Source organism: Leucopleurus acutus (genome assembly GCF_964270905.1).
Source record: "Leucopleurus acutus genome assembly, chromosome: X".
NCBI classification, from domain to species: Eukaryota; Metazoa; Chordata; class Mammalia; order Artiodactyla; family Delphinidae; genus Leucopleurus; species Leucopleurus acutus.
This window is the reverse complement of record NC_139148.1, coordinates 42,587,375-42,610,520: the sequence shown is the minus strand read 5'-3', so window position 1 is coordinate 42,610,520 and position 23,146 is coordinate 42,587,375. Positions and strand designations below refer to the sequence as shown.

At 50.8% G+C, this 23,146-nt stretch overlaps 1 protein-coding gene across 2 annotated transcripts; it reads left to right on the top strand.

The window, feature by feature from the left end:
• Nucleotides 1–897: 897 nt before the first annotated feature.
• On the top strand, nucleotides 898–21,907 carry GRIPAP1 (GRIP1 associated protein 1; the record flags this gene model as incomplete). 2 transcript variants are annotated; one of them, XM_082865310.1, is made up of 26 exons in its annotated part: nucleotides 898–978; nucleotides 3,041–3,107; nucleotides 3,249–3,310; nucleotides 4,285–4,311; nucleotides 5,204–5,311; nucleotides 7,904–8,054; nucleotides 8,887–9,071; nucleotides 9,267–9,314; nucleotides 10,019–10,050; nucleotides 10,154–10,201; nucleotides 10,341–10,440; nucleotides 11,859–11,936; nucleotides 12,148–12,240; nucleotides 12,974–13,108; nucleotides 13,514–13,609; nucleotides 13,840–14,052; nucleotides 14,184–14,297; nucleotides 15,095–15,172; nucleotides 15,257–15,352; nucleotides 15,481–15,537; nucleotides 15,644–15,743; nucleotides 17,622–17,752; nucleotides 18,885–19,007; nucleotides 19,165–19,258; nucleotides 20,090–20,244; nucleotides 21,284–21,907. In XM_082865310.1, 26 exons carry the CDS (start codon nucleotides 937–939, stop codon nucleotides 21,374–21,376), a joined length of 2,526 nt encoding a protein of 841 aa, XP_082721436.1. In that variant the 3' UTR covers nucleotides 21,377–21,907. The 2 variants fall into 2 exon arrangements, with proteins under 2 accessions (XP_082721436.1, XP_082721435.1); XM_082865309.1 differs by having other exon boundaries at nucleotides 937–978; nucleotides 9,264–9,314.
• Nucleotides 21,908–23,146: the final 1,239 nt, after the last annotated feature.

Here is a 23,146-nt window from a genome sequence, read left to right as displayed (position 1 = left end):
AGCAAAGGTGGCAAAATGTGAACAATTGATGAATCTGGCAAAAGGGTACAGGGAATTTCCTTGTACCATTCTTGTTTTTCTGTACGTTTAAAATGGCATCAAAATTAAGTTTCTCCCCCCCCCACTCCCCGCCAAAAAATAAAGAAAATAGGGTGTATCCTAGTAGAGATATGTTGCTGCTAAACATGCTTTCTAATTTTTTTCTTTCCCACATAAAAACTACCGTTTGGGTGGCAGGGTTTGCAGAGGTGGCCAGTAAGCACAAGAGAGGCTTATAATGCATTTTAATACTTATTTGAATGTTCCCGGTGTTTCGTCATCCTACTTTTGTTTTTTAAATGCAGCTTTCCCGTTTGCGTCACTGCCATTCTTTCCTCACAGGTATTTTAAATTTATTGGTGGCTAGGCCCTTTATCTAACAACAGCATCACGTTAAGAAAATCAGCATCAAATCTTTAACAACAAAACAAAACAAACAAAAAAACGCCAACGGTTTCACCAGAGGCGGAATTCCCTTTTGGGGTCACCCGGAGGAGGGCGGGAACAAGACGTGCGAAAGCTTCCGCTTTCTTTTCTACGGTAAAGCCAGCCATTCTCCTTAAAGGAGTACCACAGAAGCGTGATTTTCGGTCGGCAAACGCATCCCTAGCGACGAGTCCACCCATGACACAGGGATGCCATAGTGTCGCATCACAATGAGTAGTCTATGAGAGCTCAAAAGCCAGAACAAATGACCTTGATTCTGGTAAAATATTACATTGCAATTCACCTAACCTGTCAGTTTCCTTCTCTTGTTTTCCAAAATGCTGAACTTCCGGAGTAGACTCCTCCCCCCTCTATTCCTGCCCAGTGGTTTGGTCCGACCTTAATACTACTGACAGGAGGGACAAACTGCGTCTGCGCAGAAAGCTCTTGGGGGGGTGGGGGGGGAGGAACATGGCGCAAGCTCTGTCTGAGGAGGAGTTTCAACGGATGCAGGTGCCGCTCGCCGGGGAAAAGACCACCGGGCTAGGCGACGGGAGGGCGGGGAAGAGAAAGATCGTCCCAGCGGCTTTGTGCAGGGGTTGGTTGGGATGGACCTTGAGCCTAAGGGGTTGGTCTGGAGAAGGGAAACTGAGGCTCCGAGTGGTGAGACTACTGGATTCCGAGATACAATTGGGTTCTGAGGGGATGGATTCTGTTAGCCTTGTGGGCGGAAGAGAGAGTCCTAGCGTGGGCGATACCTTACTCAGACTTGGAGGGGACGAGACCTTTGGGCCCGTGCGGGGGACACCTTGGGTGGGTGACGGTAATGCTGGGGTTTGAGGGAAGGAGATCCTGAGAGGGGGAAACCATTTTTGCCTGGAGAGGAAGGAAGCGGGTGTTGGGCTGTTTGCTTCGTGGTGGGGGGAGCCCTGGAGAGGGCAATACCATTATCGGTGGGAGGTGGACGTTTTTGTGGGAGATACCACTATGTCAGGGGACTGGGGAAAGACCCCACATGTCATTGTTCCTGGGAGGTGGAGCTCCTGTGCGAGGGGTGGTAGCGGATCCCAAGAGAGGGCAGTACCATTGGATGATTACGGGTGATCCCATTAGATGTGGGGTGAAGAAGGCCCTGAATGGGTAATACGATTAATCCTTGTTGGAGAGAGGACCAGAGGAGGTGAAAGAGTGATACCTTGGACTGCGTGGAGGGGAAATCACCAGTCTGTGGTGAGGTACCCTGACTGAGTTCTGTGACCACTTGATTCTTTTTGGGGGGACTCTGAGATGAATGAAAGGCCAGAGTGGGCCCTTGTTGAGAGAATTCCTTACTGGGGAAGGCCATTGGATTTTGTGTGGAGACTCTGAAAGGGGGAAACCCTGCGTAGGGTCCTGTGGGAGGACAGGAGGAACTCCGAGTGAGAGCAGGTAATCCATTCATCCTTGAATGAAGGAAACCAGTTGTCACTATGTGAGGGACCCTGAGGGTGGAAGACTGAGATAATTGGACCAAAAAAGGAGAAGGCCCCTGTAACTTGTGCAAAGTATTCCATGTGAGTAAGAGTAATCCAACTGGCCCACCCAAGGCCTTGTGGGGGAAAAACCCTGAAGGGTATAGCATCATTCCATTGGATTATGACTGGGGAGATCTTGAGGGGTATAGGGGATGCTTGAATGAGGAAGATTGATTCTATTGGTCATGAGTGAAGGGAAAACCATTGGGCTCTGACGGATAGACACTGTAAGTGGGTGCCAGGGGTGTTCCAACTGGATCAGGACTGGGGGAGACAGATCACTGGGTCTGGGAGAGGACAGGGGCAGGAAAGATTCTGTAGAGGCCAAGCCTTCTCACCTTTAGCAGACCACCCAGGGATGGAGGCTGGTGCCATGGGAGAGACGGAAAGGTCCTGGTGGGGTAAGGGATGGTGGTCTGGGAAGAATTGGCCTCAGCACCTACAGGGCTGGTAGGTAGGGATATGCTGTTTGGAATGGCCCATACTTCACTTTCCCTCAATTCTTGAAAGGGGTCTGGACATACTTTGAGAGCCTTGGGGGTGGGGACCCTGGGAAGCCCCCTTTTACTCAGTGAAATTGGTCATAATACCAGGCTCTCTTCCCTTGGGAAAGAGGGAGGAAGGCAATCCCCTGCCCCCTACTCTGGCCAAGAGGATAGACAACACCTCTGACAGAAGACAGAACAGTGTTTAGCGTGTGACGAGGCCAGTCCAGATGAAGAGGCAGACTTTATCCTTTGGGCATGGAACACACATGAGCAAGAGACTGACTGGGTCAGCACTCTGTCATGGCCTGAGGGCACAGTTGGATTGGAAGGGGAGAGATGGAGGCAGCAGGGAGACAGGTGAGGCTGACTGTGTTTATATAAATAGAACTGGAGAAGGTGGGACAGGCTGAGTGGCTGGACTCATTTGGAATGAAGCAGGCACGGGTCTTAGGAGTGACTAAAGAGGCGCATGGAGGGCAGCAGGGTCTGTAGGGCTCAGGGGATTGGTTCTCTCCTCATGAGGGTAGGGGGCACATTCCTGCCAAGTCATTTCCTTCCCTGCTTCCCCCTAAGGCTCAGCTCCTAGAACTCCGGACAAACAACTACCAGCTTTCAGATGAACTACGCAAGAATGGTGTTGGTGAGCCAAGAGGGTCTCATTAGATGGGGGTGGCTTTGGAGGACAGAGGCCAAGGGGAAAAAATCTCAGAGGCCTGGCAGGAGGACCTTTCAGCTCCTTACCGCTGACTGAGGCTGAGACTCCCTGCTTTCCCCACACCAGAACTTACCAGTCTTCGACAGAAGGTCGCCTACCTGGATAAGGAGTTCAACAAAGCTCAGAAGGTACCTCCTTCCACCTACTCACCCACCCATGTGTTCCCTGTAGCCATCTGACTCATTCATCTGTCCAGTGAGCACCTACAGTGAACCAGACCTAATGTTACATGCTGTCACTAGTCGCTCAAAAATTTCTCATGGAAGTCTCCTTTGTTTGGTAATTTTATCTAGGTCTGCTTAATTTATTAATTAATTTTCATTTACTCTTAATTCATTTTTAATTTCAATTATTCTCATTCACTGATTTCTAACTAAATAATCAAATCTATCAGTAAGTCTGCCTTGAACCTGCCTCCTGTCCCCCACTCATACTCCTGCCTTGTGCTCCTATTCCCCACCCCTGTCCTGGTCCTGTTGGTAAAGTGAGACTAAACCTACCTCTCAAATCCTTTGAAGATGAGATAGCATATAACCTATCATGGCCCCTCAAGGCATTCAAGGCCCTCCTTTGTCTCTTTCTTCACTGCTCTGTCCCCATGCATAGTAGAATGTTATACGCAGTATGTTCTCCATATATATTTGTTAGATGAAGGAACACAGAATGCAGAAAGTCTGGCAGTCAGAAAGCTAGGCTTCTCTTTGGTAGGGTACTGATTTCCCAACCTGGCAATGCCCTCAGCTGCCCAGCAGGGGAACAGCAGTTTCCACGGTGCATGGGAGGGATCCACATAGATGTGTTTGGACAGATGGAACAGTGACGCCGTAATTTCTGAGTCTGGAGATCCAGCCTATGAAGGGTTAAATACTAAGACCCATGAAAAGCCTCAAGAGCTTAGAGGAAAGGATGTAAGCAGGGTGCTCCTCATTCACCCACTCACTCCATCATTCCTGTGGGCTACAAATTGTGGTTAAAGACACCCCCATCCCTCACCCCCTGTTATCATTGTCCCCCCTTGACACTTGCCACAGTATCTCCATACCCTAGTGAGGGAGTCCATCTCTGGTCACCTTATCTCTCTTCTCACCTCCCTCACCTTTAGGCACTGAGCAAGAGCAAGAAAGCTCAGGTAAGGGGACCCCTGGCGGGTAAATGTGTCTGGGAGACTGTCTTAGAGGGGATACTTCTGTATGCTGGGATCTCCTGGTACTGGCCTTTCTTTCTCTGTGTGTGTGCTTGCATCTGTGACTACCTCCCTGCCATGTGTTTTTGTGTCTATCTTTGTTCTCCTGTTTTGTCTCTCACTCTGCACCTCTCTCTGTATGTCTTTCCTTCTCCCTTTCTTTCTCTGTGTCCTCCTCTCTGAGTCTCTCTTTGTCTCTGTCTTTCTGTTCCTCTCGGATTCTTGTTTCTCTCCCCAACCTTCTCTTTTTCTTTCCCCCACCTGTTCCTATCTCTGCCATCGTTTCTCTCTTTCCTTCTTTCCCTTTCTTCCTCTCTCTTGACTCCTTGTTTCTCTCTCCCCTGTTCCTCTCTCCCCGTTCCTCTCTCTCCTGTTCCTTTTTCTCTTCCTGATTCATTTCTTTCCCTGACCCCCTCTCTCTGTTCTCCCTCTGTTGATCTCTCTGTTCCTATCTCTCTGTCGTCCTACCTTTTCTTTTTTTCTCTCTCCCCCATCCCATCCCTCTCTCCTTCCCTATCTAACCCCCTTTCCCCATCTTTCTCTGCTTCCTTTCTTCCCTATTTCTATATACCCCTCTCTTTCCTCCCACTGTCTCCCCTCATCCCTTTCTCCTTCCACATCTTCCCTTCTCTCTACCCCATGTCTCTCCTCCCTCCTTATCTCCTCTTTTATCCCTCCTATGTCTGTCTGTCCCCCTGTATCTCCTGATTTCACCCATCTCATTCTCTGTACCCTATGTTCTCCCCCAATGTCATTTTCTCCCTCTCTCTGTTTCTTTGCCCTACTGCCCCATCCTTTCTACCCCTGTTGGAGACCTGGCCCACATCTGCCACTGCAGGAAGTCGAGGGGCTGCTGAGTGAAAATGAGATGCTGCAGGCAAAGCTGCACAGCCAGGAGGAGGACTTCCGTTTGCAGAACAGCACGCTTATGGCCGAGTTCAGCAAGGTGCTGGTGCCCTGGATAGTTGAGGGGGGTCCAAGGGGTAGGGGCCACCTGGGCTGAAGCCGGAGGGCAGCTGAGGGTGGTTGGACAGAGGCTGGCCCTGGGTCACTGTCCATGGTGCTGAAACAGGGCCTCGATCTCTGCTGGGGGGCAGTGATTTGACAGATGGGACCACCCACTGTGCTGGGATTAGAAGGCTGCAAGCCATGAGGTCAGCTGGTTCCTGACCAAGTCACTCCTTTCCTTTGAGCTTCAGGTCTCCTTGTGTATATTTTGGGGCTGATGCTGTGGAGCCCCAGGTTGTTGGGAGGTCTTAGGTAAAATTCTTATGCTTAGTATGGGATGGAAAGATGTTCGAGCTGCTTCCCTTTTCTAAGTTTTTCATGTGTTGTAAGGGAAAAAGTCTCACAGCAACAAAAAAGGTATTTCCAAGGCTCTACCTACCTGAGAATGTAGGGCTCAAAACCTTAAAAAAGAAAACAAACCAAAAACACAACCTTTGTGTAGGTACAATACCAGAGGCAATTTAGTAAGTAGTAGTTAAGAGCCAGAGGCCTAGATTAAACTCTTGGCTCTGCCTTTTACAAACTGTAACCTTGAGCAAGTCACTTAAGCTTCCTGTTTCTTGGTTCCCAAATATTTAAAATGGAAAAGATGATAATGACAGTACCTGCCTGGGAGGGCTTTTGTGAGGATTGAATGGGTTAATGTCTATAAACCACTTAGAACAGAGCCTTGCACATAGTATCAGCTATGTAGGTGTTAGCTACTGATAGTATCCTTTTATTAATTCATTTTCCCTCTAAAATATTTCTTGACTATTTAAAAGTTTTATATCCATCTGTGACCTTGCCCTGCCTCAGCCCTTACCACCTGTATTCCCACAGTCTCCTCGCTGGTCTCCTCACTTCTAGCTTCTTTTACCAGACCAAGCCATAACGGTTGTCCTGACCCGCAGGTCTTACCACATTGCTTCTTTAGACAACACCTCCCAGTGGGTCCTCATCCCCGAAATTTCAGAACCCCTGGTGCTCACATAACAGCTGACCTCATCGCCTCTCTTCTCACTGCTTCCTGCCTCTGGCCTCAGTGGTATCATGGTTCTTGCTGGGCGAGGCAGGGACAGTTATTCCTCTATAAACCCGGCTCGTGTTTCTCAGCACCTGCCCTGGGCTAGGCACTGAGCCAGGTATAAAACCTCCTTCGCACTACCCCTCCTCCTCCTGGAAGCTAGAAATGCTCACAGGGAGACCTGAGTTCCAGGCCCGCCCCCACCACTTATTTGCCAAGATATTTCAGCTCAATTGTTCCTTCAACAAATAGTTATTGAGCCCGCACTATGTGCTCAGTGTTCTGGAAATAGTTGTGAGCAGTACAAAATAGTCCTCCCTCTTGGGTAGCTTCTATTCTGGGGGTGGGATGGGGAAAAAGATGATAACATAGTAAACAAATAATAATAATAGCACTGATAGCTGACAGTTACATAGTGTTTACTGTGTGCCAGGTCCTGTTTGATGTGCTTTACATTATTCACTTATTTAATTCTCACAGCAAACCGATGAGATATCATTACTATCCCTATTCGACAGATGGGGAAAACTGAGCCCCGTAGAGATGAAGTAATTTGTGCCAAGGTGAAATGGCAGAGTAGAAATTCACATCCAAGCAGTCTGGCTTCCGAATCTATGCTTATGACCTACGTTACAAAATAAAATTTAATTGTGAATCACAATTTATGATCCAAACATTTTCAGAGATTTAAAAAACTAAGAACATGTTAGGTAAATTTAATTGCAATTCGTGCTAGGTAAGAAAGAAGCAAACAGAATGCTGTGCTAGAGAGTATTGGAATTTCTGTGTTGGGGGATACTACTTGAAAGGTAACATTTGAGCAGAGCACTGAAGGATGCAAAAAAGTCAGTCATGTGAAGAACTGGATGAAAGGAATGGTGTTCTGGGTAGAAAATATCCCAGGCAATAAAATAAAAATTCTCTGTGGGCCTCAGTCTTTTCATCTGAAAATGGGGACAAAGGATCTTGTCAGGTCTGCCGTGTGAACTGTGTTTTCTTCAGGAGTTGAGCAGGGGGCTGGCTTAGTTTTATTTGCGTTGTACTCCTCTCCACGGGCTCTCCAAGGGCTAATGAGAGGGAGCCATGGGCAGCACTAACCCTGGAAATGCTCTGAAAGCTGTCTGTGGTGCCTCGGCTCCCAGACGCAGACCCCTCCACAGAAGAAGGCTGGCAGTGGGGCTATCCATGATGCTGACATCTTGGACCAGCAACTTCCAGAGGAGCCTGCGGTCTTGGATTGCAACTGTGAGGTTGAAAGCGGGCAAGCAGAAAATTGTTCTCAGTATTCTCCATCTTCCATGTCTCTGTCACTTAACAGGTGTTTGAGTTTGAGGTTGTTTAACATCTGTGCCTCAGTGTCCTTATCTGTGAAGTGGGGATAATGAGTAATGAGAGCCTCTACATCACAGGGGCGTTATGGGAATTAAATGAATTGTAAAGTACATGGGCCAAATGCTATGTATATTTCAGCAAATGTTGTTCTGATTCTTTGCTCTTCTGCTACCTCACTTGTCCCCTGCTCAGCTCTGTAGCCAGATGGAACAGCTGGAGCGGGAGAACCAGCAACTGAAGGATGGGGCTGCCAGGGCAGGGGCTGCCCAAGCCGGGAGCCTTGTGGATGGGGAGCTGCTGAGACTGCAGGCAGAGAACACAGCCTTGCAGAAGAACGTGGCAGGTGCATGGAGACCCTCCTGGGGATGTGAGGACCTTGGGGCTTGAGTAAGGTGTTGTCTTCCCTGGGGGAAGAAAAAGGCTTCAGAATCAGGCTTGGCCCTGCCATGAACCAGTGTATGATTTTGGACAAGGCATTTCACCTCTCTGAGCCAAAGCTTTGTCATCTACGAAGTGCATGTAGTGATGTCTACCACCTGGAAAATTGTAGTAGAGATAAGAGGTGATATATTTCTGAGCTTAGTTCAGCACCTGGTACCTAGCAAATGTTACTGATAAGCAGATTGAACATCTGAAAGGAGGTGTTTGCTAAATGGAGAAAGTGAATGAAGGAGTGTTAGGAAGATTCTGAGCCCAAGTTGTCAGTGGGGTCTGGGATGAAAGCTGAAAGAAAGTTTGATAAAGTGTGGGAGTGAGTGTCCTGATGTGTGGACTTGTGGAGAGCAGCTGGGCTTGTGGGGTGGTGGGTGGTAGTTTGGTGATCAGGAAGGAGACTTCGTAGAATGTGGCTGGGGATTAGAGGTTATAGGAGGATTCGGCTGTAAATGGAGGATGGTGGGCATCACCTTGGAGGGCTGTGGGTGGGGCTTGGGGATGGGGGTGGGGCTTGGGAAATTATCTTGGGCTGATTTGATGGTAGACAGGATTTCCGTGGTTGGTGGGGCTTAAAAGATTTGTGAGAGGTGGGGGCGAACCTTTGTTTTGTAGGCTTATGGCCACTGAGGCAGGGTTTCTGCTACCTAAGGGGTTGAAGGCCAGTTCTCCTTCTATTTGAGGTGTGTCAGGGGTCTTCTGAGACAACCTCATCCATCATATGTCTCTGTTCTACCCACCAGCCCTGCAGGAGCGCTACGGGAAAGAGGCTGGGAGGTCCCCAGCTGCCAGTGAGGATCAAGGGGATCCCTTGGGGGGCCCAGCTTCCCCTGTCCTGGCCCCCATGCCATTGGCAGAAGTGGAGCTGAAATGGGAAATGGAGAAGGAGGAAAAGAGACTGCTCTGGGAGCAACTACAAGGCTTGGAGGTGAATCTGGGTCTGTTGGGGCTGGGGTGCCAGGAGGCAGGCAGATGCCCTAGCTCTGCCTGTGGTCCCACGGAGCTATCTGTGACATCACCATCTTGTGGGCTGATGGATTAGGAAGGCACAAGGGCAGGGAAAGGCACAGGCCTTACCTCCCTGCTTGCTGATAACAACTCCCTCCCTCATCCTTCCCAGCAGACCTTGAAGCAGGCTGAAACATCCAGGCTGCAGGAAGAACTTGCTAAGGTGGGGCTGCCGAGCTTTCCCTGGACTTTGCCCCACCCACTCCCCACCTGCCATGCTTCCCCTGGTAGGGTAGAGGAGCAGAGTATCTCTTCAAAGCCTCAGTTTTGTCATCTGTGAAATGGAGAGACTCTCATTTATGTCTCAGATTTGCTTTCAATATGAAATGGGCTAATGTGGTCCTTCTATGTCTTGTGCATGGCAGGCCCCATCCCATCCTTCTGGATCCTCCGATCTCTGCTTTTTCATTCATCTATCCATCCACCCATCCGTCCATCCATCCAAGCATTTATAGACTGCTGGCTCTTATCTTAGGAACTTGAGACCCAGTGGTGAGGCAGCCAATCATGATCCTGTTTTCCAGGCCTCCCAGCCTAGCTATTCTATGACATGGCCATCGGTCGATAGGTCGGAGGCATAAATGTTGGGCTTTGGAGCCTGAGGAGCTGGGTAGAGGTCATGTTTTTGCTGCCGACCAGCTGCGCAACCAAATTATTTAACCCTTCTGAGACTCAGTTTCCCATTTGTAAAGCCAGTGGTGCTCACTTCTCAGGACTGTTTTGAGGATTCCATGAGGTAACAAAAGTAAATTCCAGTTTCTATAAAGGACTTAGTAGGAAGTGTCTGTAAACATGAAGTAAATTTTTGTCTTTATTAATATTATTCTCATTCTTATCACTTGTCTGTACCCTCCTCCCCCACTCCAGCTTGCCGAGAAACTGAAAAAGAAACAAGAAAGGTAAATTTCTTTCTTCCAGAGCTGGGGGGAAGGGGTTTGCGGGGACTAAGGAGGGGATTGACTTGTGGAATGGACCCATATATGTCTGTCTTTCTGTGCCCAGTTTTTGCCGTCTGCAGACAGAAAAGGAGACGCTATTCAATGACAGCCGGTAACTACCAGGGTTGGGGATATTGGTGGACAATGGGGCAGTGCCCAGCAGGATTAACCGAAGATCACAGGGGCAGAGCTGGGAGACTGGGCCTCAGTCTGTGGTCAATGTGCCCCTCCCTCCCACCAATCACCCCCAGGAACAAGATTGAGGAGTTACAACAGCGGAAGGAAGCTGATCTCAAAGCCCAGTTGGCTCGAACTCAGAAGCTGCAGCAGGAACTTGAAGCTGCCAATCAGGTAAGGGGTTGGGTTCTGAGATCACTGGGATAGGGACAGGGCTGGGAGTCCGGGGAGCTCTGAGGTCTACGGAGGCGAGTTGGGGAGTCTGATATTTCCTGTGTTGGAAATATAGGGACTGGATGGGTCCTGGGCCCCCTAGGAGCTAGGAAAATGGGAACTAGGGAACCCCGAGAGCCCTAGGAGTTGGGCTAGGAATCTGCACGAATTAAAGATCTCAGCGGGGCTGAGGACTAGGGGCCTATGTGCCACAGGTTTGGATGAATCTGAAACTCCAGGGGATTAGAGACAGGAATCTGGAGAAATCTGTGGTCACTGGATTGGGACCAGGAGGTTGGAGTGAGTCTGAACTCCCTGGAGTGGAGGTTGGGTAACTTTGAGACCTATGGGGGCTGTGTGGATATAAGACTTTCAAGGGTAAGACAGTTGGGCCTGGAGTCTGAGTGCATTTGAGACCCTCAGAGCTTGGGGGCTGGTTTGGGTCTTAAGACACCTAGGAAGTTGGATCATGTGAGTTGGTGGTCCCTGGGGGCTGTGAATAAAAAACTGGTGAGTCTGAGACATCGAGCGACTGGAGCAAAAGTCTAGGTAGGTCTGAGGCTCCTAAGGGTTGGCGGCTGGGTGACTTTAAAGCCTCCAGCCTTCCCCTTAGAGTGAGTGAGTCTCAGGTCCCTTGGATTGGGGGCTATGATAGCTTGTGGGTCTAACTAAAGCCCCTAGGAGCTGGGGACAGAAGTCTGGGTAAAGCCAGGTGTGAAGATCCCCAGAGACTGGGGACAGGGGTGGCAGGTGTGGTATCAGTCTGAGACCTCACCAGGAGCTGGAAACTACACACTTCTATCAGTTTGAAATCTATAGGATCTGGGGTGGTGAGTTTGGGTGGGTCTGAGACTCTTGGGAACTAGAGACATGGGGGTTGCCTGTGTCTAAAACCCCTGGGGGTTGGGGTCAGGAATCTGGGTGAAGCTGTAGTCCCTGGGGGTTGAGTGTGTCTGAGAATCCTGGGGCCTCTGAGCTGGAATCTGGCTGAGTGTGAGACCATCTTTTTTTGTTTGTTTGTTTGTTTGTTTGTTTGTTTTTATTTTTTTTATTTTAAACATCTTTATTGGAGTATAATTGCTTTACAACGTTGTGAAGCTGAGACCATCTTATGGATGGGGGCTGAGTGAATTTGAAATCCCCAGGAGCCTAGGTGGTTTCTGAGGTGCTTAGAACTGGGATACAGGGGTGTGTGAGGCCCCTGGGGATAATGACCAAGAGTCTGGGTTAGCCTGAGACCTCTGATGGCTGGGTAGTCCAAGGCCCTCAAGTACTTAGACAGCATGCTGCCAGGTGGTCAGAGAGGGAGTCTGTGTGGTCATATGTACCCCAGGGGAGGCTGAGGTCTGGAATGGGCTCCCCTAACGTGGTCCCCACAGAGCTTGGCAGAGCTGAGAGATCAGCGGCAGGGGGAGCTCCTGGAGCATGCGGCAGCTCTGCGAGCCCTACAAGATCAGGTACATTGTACTGAGCGGGCTCAGGGAGGTGGGGGTGAGGGTGGGGGCAGCCTCAGTGGGTACTGTACAGGCAGGCAAGGCCCCAGGGTCCTGCTTCCCCTGGTCGTCGTTCTCGTGGGTGTGTGTATGTGTGTCCTTTCTTTCTTGGCTGCGGGTAGGTCCTGTCCTCCTGTTCTGGACCCACTCTCACTCGTTGTGGGGGTGGGGCCAGGTGTCCATCCAGAGTGCGGATGCGCAGGAACAAGTGGAAGGACTTTTGGCTGAGAACAATGCCTTGAGGACTAGCCTGGCTGCCCTGGAGCAGGTACAGGACACGTGGGAGCCTGCGCCGATCCCTCCGCAGCTCCCCGTCTCCCTCTGCTTTTGATCCACATTGGGGCAACGTCTTCTGGACCTCATGCTGTTCTCCTGCCTCTGTTTCTGTTCCATTCTCAGCTTCTCCTTTCTGTTGGCTTCCACCCCTCTTCTCTCTGGTCATCCATCCCTGCTTTTTTTTGCATTCTAGTTTCTCTCCAGTAAACTGCAAGAAGTGTACTAATCTTAAGTGTACACTCAGTGAATTATCCCTGTCTGTATATTTATCTGTCTCCATGTAGCCACCACCCAGATGAAGATATAGAGCATTTTCAGCACCCCAGAAGGTCCCTTTTACCCCTTCTCAATCAATACTTCCCCAGAAGTAACCACTCCTCTGACCTTTAGCAACATAGATTAGTTTTGCTTGCTTTTCAACTTCATGTAAATGGAATCAGACACCCAATCTATGTCTGGCTTCTTTCCTGAAGCGTTATATCTGTGAGGTTTATCCATATGTAGCACTGATCTGTTCTACTTTCTCTGTGTACTATTTCATTGTATGAATATACCACACTTACCAATCCCCTGTTGATCTCTTTCTCTCACTGCTTTTCTCTTTGAAATACTCTCTCTCTACTCCTGGCTCTCCTTTCACCTCTCTCCCTGTCTCCCTGGAACACCCCGTGACTGGCCCCTGGGGCCCCTTTCACTCCACTTTCCATCACCACCACTCTCTCCAGATCCAAACAGCAAAGACCCAAGAACTGAATACGCTCCGGGAACAGACTGCTGGGCTGACAGCTGAGTTGCAGCAGCGGCAGACTGAGTATGAGAACCTCATGGGACAGAAAGATGACCTCAACTCCCAGCTCCAGGTGACGCCTCTGGCTTTGACCTGTCTCCTCCTAGTTCCCTAGTCCTGGCTCAGTGGAGTTTCCCATGAGGTGCTGTGGGAAGACCATGGAGTCAGGTGGACCTGGGTTCCAGTGTGACTCCCGAACTTATTAGCACCTGTGTGTCCTAGACCAAGTCATTTCACTTGAGACTGAGCCTCTTCAGTTAGTTAGGATAGCCATTCTGATTCCACAATAGAAACCGGAATAATAGCAGGAGAATGAATGCTGGGGAGCAGCTAGCAGCCTCTGCCATGTTTCTCATCTAGAAATAGAACATCACCCACTTTACCAGGGTTAAGGGAGATGTTCTACCAGAAATATCCTGGGTGCGCAGCACCTCCTGGGGGCTGTTTATCAAACTCACCCTTTTTGTCCCCACATTAGGAGTCATTGCGAGCCAATAGTCGGCTGCTGGAACAACTTCAGGAGCTCGGGCAGGAGAAGGAGCAATTGACCCAGGAACTACAGGAGGCTCGTAAGGTGGGCAACACCACAGGGGGAGGCCCAGTTTGCAGGGGGCCAGGTGATGTGGGCAAGCCCACGGGAATGGGAGGGCACAGAAAGTGACCAGTTCCATGAGGACGGGTGAGTGACTTAGCCGTTCAGTCGGGATGGGGAGGAGGTGGACTTCGGCTTGTTCCTTGGGCCTTGTTTGGTGTGGGGGGAGGAGGTTGACTGACCTCCTCCTGCCCCCCTCTCCTGGGTGCCAGAGTGCTGAGAAGCGGAAGGCCATGCTGGATGAGCTAGCCATGGAGACGCTGCAGGAGAAGTCCCAGCACAAGGAGGAGCTGGGAGCAGTCCGACTACGGCACGAGAAGGAGGTGCTGGGGGTGCGCGCCCGCTACGAGCGTGAGCTCCGTGAGCTACATGAAGACAAGAAGCGGCAGGAGGAGGAGCTGCGCGGGCAGATCCGCGAGGAGAAGGTGGGTGGGCAGATGATAATGCCTCTCTGCGTCTAAAACCTGGGGAGCGTAGCCTTGATGATGGGCCAGGGGATGGCGTGAGTGAGGCGCCCGCTCCTCCACCTGGCCCTTGCTGCTCTGCCCTCTTGCAGGCCCGAACGCGGGAGCTGGAGACTCTCCAGCAGACAGTGGAAGAACTTCAAGCTCAGGTACACTCCATGGATGGAGCCAAGGGCTGGTTTGAACGGCGCTTGAAGGAGGCTGAGGTGAGTTGGTGCAGAGGCTGGTTGGGGGGTATGCATGTCAAAGCAGGGGACTGGAAGTGGTCAGGCCCTGGAACTTTCTGAGGCTCTGGACTTGGGCATCCCCACAGCGCCCCCTGGCTCAACAGCAGCCCTCTGGAGGGGATCAGGCCATGGCCATCAATCAGTAGGGCAGAATGTCAGATGTGCAAATTTGAAAAGGCACCTCTTCCTTCTGAAATTGTACTTCTGTCGGAAGATTATTATAATATAATAATTCTAATTTTGATGCAACCAGAACTTTTACTACCATTTTCTGGAAAACTCATAGTAATACATAAGAGGCAGTGTCACGTAGCAGTGAAGAGCACACATGCTGGAGCCAGTTGTTTGCCTGGGTTTGAATCCTGTCTGGGCTGCTTTCTAGCCCAGACAGGGCAAGTAAATAACTTGCCTTGGGCAAGTTATTTACTTCTCTGTGGCCCGTTTTCGACATCCGTAAAAAAAAGGGATAACAATAATACCGGCTGTCTAGGTGTTACGGGAGGGTTATATAAACTGAGTTAATATATATAAAATCCCTACAACATTCCTGGTGTGCAGTAAGCGCTACGTTATGTTTTATTAAGTAAAGTAAGATGTAAATGCAGATGTTGGGCTTCGATGTGAATGGCGCAGCCCTCAACGTGACACTCTGTTTCTTCTCTGCATACGCAGGGGCCCTGCTGCAATCCTTCACACCGCTCACTGGGTGTGATGTCCTCTGGGGGGTGTGACGTCCTCTGGGGGGGCCGTGGCCAGACCTGGGACTTGTCTTGTAGGAATCTCTGCAGCAGCAGCAGCAGGAACAAGAGGAAGCCCTCAAGCAGTGTCGGGAGCAGCACGCCGGCGAGCTGAAGGTGCCCATTGCATGATGGCATTCCTCTCTGGTGGGAGGACTGAGGTTTCCCAAGCTGCGGCCTGAGCTGCCCTCTGCTTTGCAGAGCAAGGAAGAGGAGCTGCAGGGTGTGCGGGATCAGCTCCAACAGGCCCAGGAGGAGCGGGACTGCCACCTGAAGACCATCAGCAGCCTGAAGCAGGTCACCCACTGGTCCCTCCTAGTCCCTCGACACATCCTGGGCCTCAGCATGCAGTAATGGGGCAGGGAGGGAGCACGCTGCATGCAGCCATTCTGGCACCCACCAGCTGTGCTTTCTCTATCCCACAGGAGGTGAAGGACACGGTGGATGGGCAGCGAATCCTGGAGAAGAAGGGCAGTGCTGCGGTACGATGGGGAAAGGTGTCCAAGCATGGCCCACTCCTGCCCTGCGGCCACCCCCACCTGTGGGCCCACCGGGCCTCAGCCCCTATCTTTCCCCCATTCCCCACAGCTCAAGGACCTCAAACGGCAGCTGCACCTGGAGCGGAAACGGGCGGATAAACTGCAGGAGCGGTTGCAGGACATCCTCACCAATAGCAAGAGCCGCTCAGGTGAGGGGCCCGGATGGCAGGGGAGGCTGAAGTGTGGGGAGGCAGAGCTTGGGTCTGAAGGCTGGGGCTGCTTCCTATACTTCACTCTGCAGGGCTCTCCTGTGTCTTCTGTCCCTCTTGCACTTTGTCTGTCTTTTACCCTTTCTCTGCATCTGTCCCACCTCTGTTTCTTTCTTTTTAATATATTTATTTATTTATTTATTTTTGGCTGTGTTGGGTCTTCGTTGCTGCACGTGGGCTTTCTCTAGTTGTGGCGAGCGGCGGCTACTCTTTGTTGCGGTCCACGGGCTTCTCATTGCAGTGGCTTCTCTTGTAGCGGAGCATGGGCTCTAGGCACACAGGCTTCAGTAGTTTTGGCATGTGGGCTCAGTAGTTGTGGTGCATGGGCTTAGTTGCCCCGCGGCCTGTGGGATCTTCCAGGACCAGGGCTCGAACTCGTGTCCCCTGCATTGGCAGGCGGATTCTTAACCACTGCGCCGCCAGGGAAGTCCCTCCTTCCTCTATCTCTCTCTGTGTTATCTCTCTGTGTGTCTCTCTCCCCTTTCTGCTGTGTCTCTTCTCTGTTTCTGTCTCTCTCTGCCTCCTCATGTCATCTCTGTATCTGCCTTCCTCTCCTGGCTTTCTCTTTCTAGTTCTCTCCTTTTCTCCTCCTGCCTTTTTCTTCTCCCTGTTCCTTTATCTCTGTCTCTCTTCTCTCTCGTCTGTGTCTCTGTTTGTCTCCCCACTATCCCTCATACACTCCCACACCTCACCCAGAGTCTCTAAGTCTCTTGTATCCATTCTCTCATTCTATAAATATGGACTGAGCCCTCTCGCTCACATCCAGGGTCCCTGGTAGGAGGCCCGCCCAAGTCTCAGTCCCCTAGGAGCTCCCTGTTGAGCTAGGGAGACAGACTTACAATCAGGCAGCAACACTACCGTGTGATCATTATGCAGCTAAAATCCATGTTATTTTTGCCACTTAAGGCAGAAGACACAACAGAAAAATTTGAGTTGCCTTGGACTTTTTTTTAGAAAGAAATGGCCTTTAAATATGTTTAAATAAATAAGATGCAGTGATGGCTCTGGTGCATCTCCCATATCACAAACGAGAGAAAACGTGCTCCCTGTCCCTCCACAGCCATCCTGCTCTTGCTGGAGATCCTTGGCTTGTGGTGTCAGCCCCCCTCCCTGACACCCAGAAGCAGCTGCAAGAACAGAGACACAAGCTTAGTGGCTGTGTTTCAAGTGACATGGCAAAAACGGGTGTATCTCTTACCAAATCAATGTCTCGCTGAGGCACTCAGTCTCCTGAAGTTACCTCTCTTTATAAGGGAGGACTTTTATTTCTGTTCTGTTACAGATTGGTGTACAGATCAACAAACAGATTCAAATTGTGTGCCATACATTCTATCCGTCCATTAGGTGAAATTCAGATTTAGGTGCATGGCTACAAGTCTGCCGCCATCTTTTCTCTCTCTGTCTCTGCTCTGACTAGTGTCCTTAGCCAGGGTCTCTGTTTGCCTCTATCATCAGCTCTGGCTTGCTGTCTCTCTGGGGTCTTCTCTCTGCACATAGGGGTGCCCCTCTGCCCTCTTCAGCTGTCTTTACCCTGAGTCTGAGTGCATTCACCACTTTATGCCCATGTGTGTCCACATCACCATCTTTCTCCCCATCTTCACCTTTGTTTCACTTCTGGTGTGTGTTTGCATAGAGAGGCAGCTCCTTTTTCGGTTTCTGCCTTTCCCTACCCTACTGTCGGCTTCCACTGTTACCCATGCCTGAGTGTCTCTTTGCCTCTCTCCACCTCTGTCAAATCTATTTCTGCCTCTTCTTGCCAGTCGGTGCCCTGGGACCCTGGGGGATTGGGGCTCAGATTTCTCTTCCCTCTCTGCCCAGGGCTCGAGGAGCTGGTTCTATCAGAGATGAATTCACCAAGCCGGACCCAGACTGGGGACAGCAGTAGCATCTCCTCCTTCAGCTACCGCGAGATCTTGCGGGAGAAGGAGAGCTCGACTGTTCCAGCCAGGGTAAGGGGCAGGGAAGAACCTACAGCCCCAGCTTCTACCCAAATTCTGGGCCCTCCTTTTTCCCTCCCCTGCAGCCATCTTCTACTCTGGGCCCAGCACACACATTTTCTTGTCAACTTTTCCTCAAGCTCACCAACTTGGATTCAGATTGCTAAATGGGGGATGGACAAATTATTCTCTCTGACCCTCTGTTTCATCATCTTTGGGCTAATTCCACCTTTCCTGGTGCTATAAAATATGTGGCTCATAGTAGGTGCATTATCCATGTGGGAGATCCTTTTTTCCAACTCATAATTATCACTTATTATTATTGTTGTCTGTGTCAGCTTCCTTGCCAGACACTTTTATTTGGAAATAACCTTTTTATCATTCTGTAAGTAGTATGTATGCATTGTAGAAAAGTTTAAAAAACACAAGCAAAGATTTTTTTAAAAAATCCAAAGAAATCACATCTTCACCATACAGAGATCACCACTATAAATCCTTAGTTCATACTGTTCTAGACCTCTCTCTCTCTTTTTTTTAAACCTAAATAAGACTACAAGTAACCTGTTGATCTCTACCCTCCCAATTTGGTAAATTTTCATCTTTTTGAATACTTTGACCTTAGTCAGATTTCTCTAGTTGGTCCCAAAATGTGCTTTATTGCTGGTTTTATGGAAACCAGCATTCAATTTCAGAGCACATTTGCTGCATCTGGTTGCTTTATGTGCCTTAAGTCTCTTGAATCTAGTGTGATCCATTTTTTTCATGACATCAACCTGTAGAAGAGACCAGCCCAGTTGACCTGAAGAAAATGTCCCACCTTTGGGATTTTCCTGCTGGCTTCCTAGTGGTATCATTCAGCTCATTTCTCTCTCCCCTAGTTTTCCTGTCAACTGGAAGTGAGAGCTCATTTGTTATAGGCTCTCTCTTCATGGTCTCAATAAGGCTATGGTGTGGTGGTTCCTGTCTCCCCCTTTAAAAGGCAAAGGGGGATCCAGAGTCTCTGAAGGTGCCGAGGCTTGTCTGCAGTTTGTCTGCAGCCCCAGTTGCAAAGCCCACCCTGGCTTGGTTCTCCTTCTCAGCCCCTGATCCTATCTGGGGTGTCGGCACTGAGCCTGGGCTGGCCTCTCTGCCTTCTTCCCCGCAGTCCTTATCCAGCAGCCCTCAGGCCCAGCCCCCGCGGCCAGCAGAGCTGTCAGATGAGGAAGTGGCTGAGCTCTTTCAGCGCCTGGCAGAGACGCAGCAGGAGAAGTGGATGCTGGAGGAGAAGGTGCTGTCTGCCTGCTCGTCCGCTCTTGGCCTGCCCTTGGGGAGGAGGCCGGGGTGGCAGGAGTGGGGGATGGGGGTGGGGCAATATCTGGCCAGGCCCCTCCTCATGGGTGAACATGCACAGTTGAGGGCCTGAGGTGGGCTGGGCCACCTTGCAGGTGAAGCACCTGGAGGTGAGCAGTGCGTCCATGGCAGAGGACCTCTGCCGGAAGAGCGCCATCATCGAGACCTATGTCATGGACAGCCGGATTGGTCAGTGCCCCTCCCCAGCCCTCACCCCTCATCCAGCCCCTCACCTACCCCCTCCTTCCCCAGTGTCCAGAGCTGCGGCTTCTCTCCTCTCCTTACGGAACTCACCAAAGTTACTGCCGAGACCACAGGTGCTAGAGGGAAGAGCCAGGCAGGCCAGGACCTGTGTGTCTTGCTCTGTATTCCATCTCTTGTCTCGGCTCCTCCCTCCTGTCTGAGTCTCTGTCGTCTCTCCACTCTCCTTTCTCTAGTGTCTCTCCGTCATTCCCATTGTCCTTTCTCCTCCCTGTGTCTCTTCCTCTGCTTTCTCTCCCTTCTCTTCTTTCTGCCCCATCCCCCCTTCATCTTGTCTCACTGTTCCTACTGCCTGTCTGAATGGTTCCACCTCTGGAAATTTTCATTCTCTGGATGCATATCCCTTTTAGGGTCCTTCTCTCCGCTCTTCCTCCCCTTTCCTCCTTTCTCCTCTTCCTTCCTCCATCCCCCATTTTTATTTCTTTTGTTCCCTTCTTTCAGATCTTCTCCTCTCCCTGTTTTTTCCTCATTAATCAGAATAATACCAGTTGACGCTTGCTGAGAGCTGACTGTGTGCTCTGTGCTTTGCATACAGATATGTGTTTTTCCAGCTCCATGAGTTAGTTCCTAACCCCATTTCTCAGGGCCGCACAGCTAGTAAGTGAAGCCAGGTCTCACATGGCAAAGCCTCTGCTTCCTCCATTAGATGGCTTCTCCCCCCATTTTTCTCCCCCACTCTCTGTTTCCCTCTTTCCTGCTCTGTCTCTGTCTCTCCTTCGGCTCGACCGAGGGGGTGATTCTCAGCCTGGGCCCTTGCAGATGTGTCTGTGGCAGCAGGCCACACAGACCGTAGTGGGCTGGGCAGCGTCCTGAGAGACCTAGTGAAGCCAGGCGACGAGAACCTTCGGGAGATGAACAAGAAGTTACAGAACATGCTGGAGGAACAGCTCACCAAGAATATGCACTTGCACAAGGCAAGTGTGGCCTACCAGTCTACCCCTTTGTCTCTCCAGCCACATAGCCCCTGGGTCATCTGTCAGTCCTCTCTCCACACACCCCATTCACCAAGCACTCCTTCCCCCTCATCTTCCCATCCTCCAGTCAACCTACTCACTATCAGTTTAGTCTTTCACTCTTCCCTCTGTCCTTGCACCCACCCACTCATCCATTCATACACACATTCAGCCACTCTCCCATCAACCCACCTACTATTTGTCCATCTGCCCTGCTACCCGTCTAATCATCTGCCCATGCCTTTGCACCCATCTCCTTTTTTTTTTTTTTTTTAAATATTTGGCTGCACCGGGTCTTTGCGGCACGTGGGATCTTTAGTTGCAGCATGCGGGATCTAGTTCCCTGACCAGGGATCGAACCCAGGCCCCATGCATTGGGAGCGTGGAGTCTTAACCACTGGACCACCAGGGAAGTCCCCTGCACCCATTTCCTGATGCATCGCTCTGTCTTACCTACTCATCAGTCACCCCTTGTCTTACCTTTTACCCACCCACCCAGCGACCTGCTTGCCTACCTGTTGTCCTCCATCTGTCCTCTGAACAGTTCATTTTTCCACCTATTTGCCTACCATGGATCTCCCATGCATCCATCCACGTGTCCACTCACCCATCCTGCCACCCAAGTATTTCCCCATCTCTGGGGGAAGTCAGAAAGGATGCAAGTCCGGCCCCTGCCTCTGAGAAGCAAGCTCACCATTTAGAGACAAGAAGGTGGCAGGGGTAGGGCTCATGTCCTCCAGCCTCACCACACAGAGCAGATGATCCACTCCCATGTCCATATCCCTAGCTCCAGGCACTCCTCACCCCCTCACACACACCACACACACCTTTTCCGAGCCCAGCCCACTGCTGGGAGCTCTGGGAGCTGCTCCAAATACCTTCCTGTCTCAGGCTAGACATAGCTGGGCATTGATGGGATGAGAAGGATGACACCCAGGCTTGATGAGGGTGCCATCGCCTGCCACCTTCTCTGACTCCTGATGGCTCATTTGTTTCTTAGGACATGGAAGTTCTGTCCCAGGAAATTGTGCGGCTCAGCAAGGAGTGCGTGGGGTCCCCCGACCCAGACCTAGAGCCGGGAGAAGCCAGCTAAAGACCTGCAGGCTGCACCCACTCCCTCCCTTCCCCACCCGCCATTCCCTTGGGCTGTGGTGGGAAAATGGGGGCCAGCGCCAAAATCAGATAGGTTGGGAGACTGGACATTAAAGGGGTTGGAGGCCTGGTGGCTGGCGTTAGTGACCCTGTCTTAGGGCCGAGGCCCCTGGGGAGTGGGGAATCCTGAGGGGAGGGGCAGGGATTCTCCTCCTTCTTGGCCCTGGCTCCCAGGGGCCTTTGCCTTCATCTCTGCATGAGCTCTCCCTCCCAGAGACCAACTCTTTTTTAATTTTATTTTATTTTTTAATTTATGTCTGGAAGCCTGGCTACTCTGCATTTGGGATTGGGGATGCTGGGTGGGGCACGGTCCATGTTCAGCGTTCTAGCAACATGTGTGTGTGTGTGTAAAAGCTGTGCAGCCAAAATACCATCTGGCCAGACTGGCCCACCCACTGACTGTCTGCTCTGATTCTTTCCAACCATGAGGGATGTGCTGGGGGTGGGGAGGTTATACCATTGGAACTGGGAGGGTGGTCTCTGGCTGCAACTTTACTCTCCTTCCCTCACCCTCACCCAGCCTGTCTCCAGTCACTGTTGACCAGCCTCTCAAACTGAATGGAGCAGAAATATCTGCAGATATGTATGTGGGTGAATGTGTATGGGATGTGGGTGTGGATGAGTAGATAGATGGGAGGATGGATAAGTGGTTGGATGGACTGATTGATAAATAAGTAGAAGGTTGCATGGATTGGTGATGGATAGGTTGGGAAATAAATGGATGGATAGGTGACTGGATGAATAAATGGACAAATGGATTGCTAGGTGGATAGGTAGAGGATGGATAGGTGGGGGTATAAATGGATAGATGGATAGCTAGGGGAATGTGTGGATGGATGAGTGGGCAGATAGATGGATGAGCTAATGGGAAGAGTAAAGAGTAGGTGAATAAATGATAGAGCAATGGATAGATGGACAGATAGTTGGGTGGTGGGGGATCCATATGGGTAGGGGTAGATGGGGTGAATATACAAATGGATGAGTGAATAGGTAGGTGGATTAATGACTAAATGGACAGAGGGGTGGCTAGAGGGAAGGACAGAGTAATTGGCTGTGTGAGGGGGAGAATGGATGGATAAGTGGGTGGTGGGTGGGAGGAGGGATGGACAAATGGACAAATCAGGAGTGTGATGAGCAAATGGAGGATTACATGGATGGATAAGTCCATTGAAAGGCAAAAATTGGCCCTGCATTACTGCTCCCCCATCACCACACACCTTTAATTGTTAAAGGTAAGGCGTCCTCTGTGTGCCATGCCCCTTTCACATCACTCCATTTATTGCTCCCAAAGACACTATCAAGCTGGGGTAACTCTCCATCCGACAAAGAGAAAAACAATGCAAGTCACTTGCTCAAGGACATAAGTCAGTGGCACAGCTGGGGCTTGAACCCACCCATGCCTGAGACACTTGGTACCCAGTGCTCTTGCTACCCAGGAGCAGAGCCCTCTAGCGGAGGAGGCATGATTTGAGGCTCCTGGATGTGGACAGATGATGGAGACTGCACCTCAGAGTGGGGGCCTGCCTGGGGGAGAACCTGCTATGGAGGTGGGACCTGGCTTGTCCCCATCTGTACTCCCCTTACCGCCCCCCCCACGACGTTTCACATCCGCAAACAGGACAGTGCTCCAGTCCCACGGCAGCAATTTTGGTTAGAGCAGGACTCTAACCCCTCCAGCACCACTGGGGAGCAGCTTTGGGGGCCTGGCCTC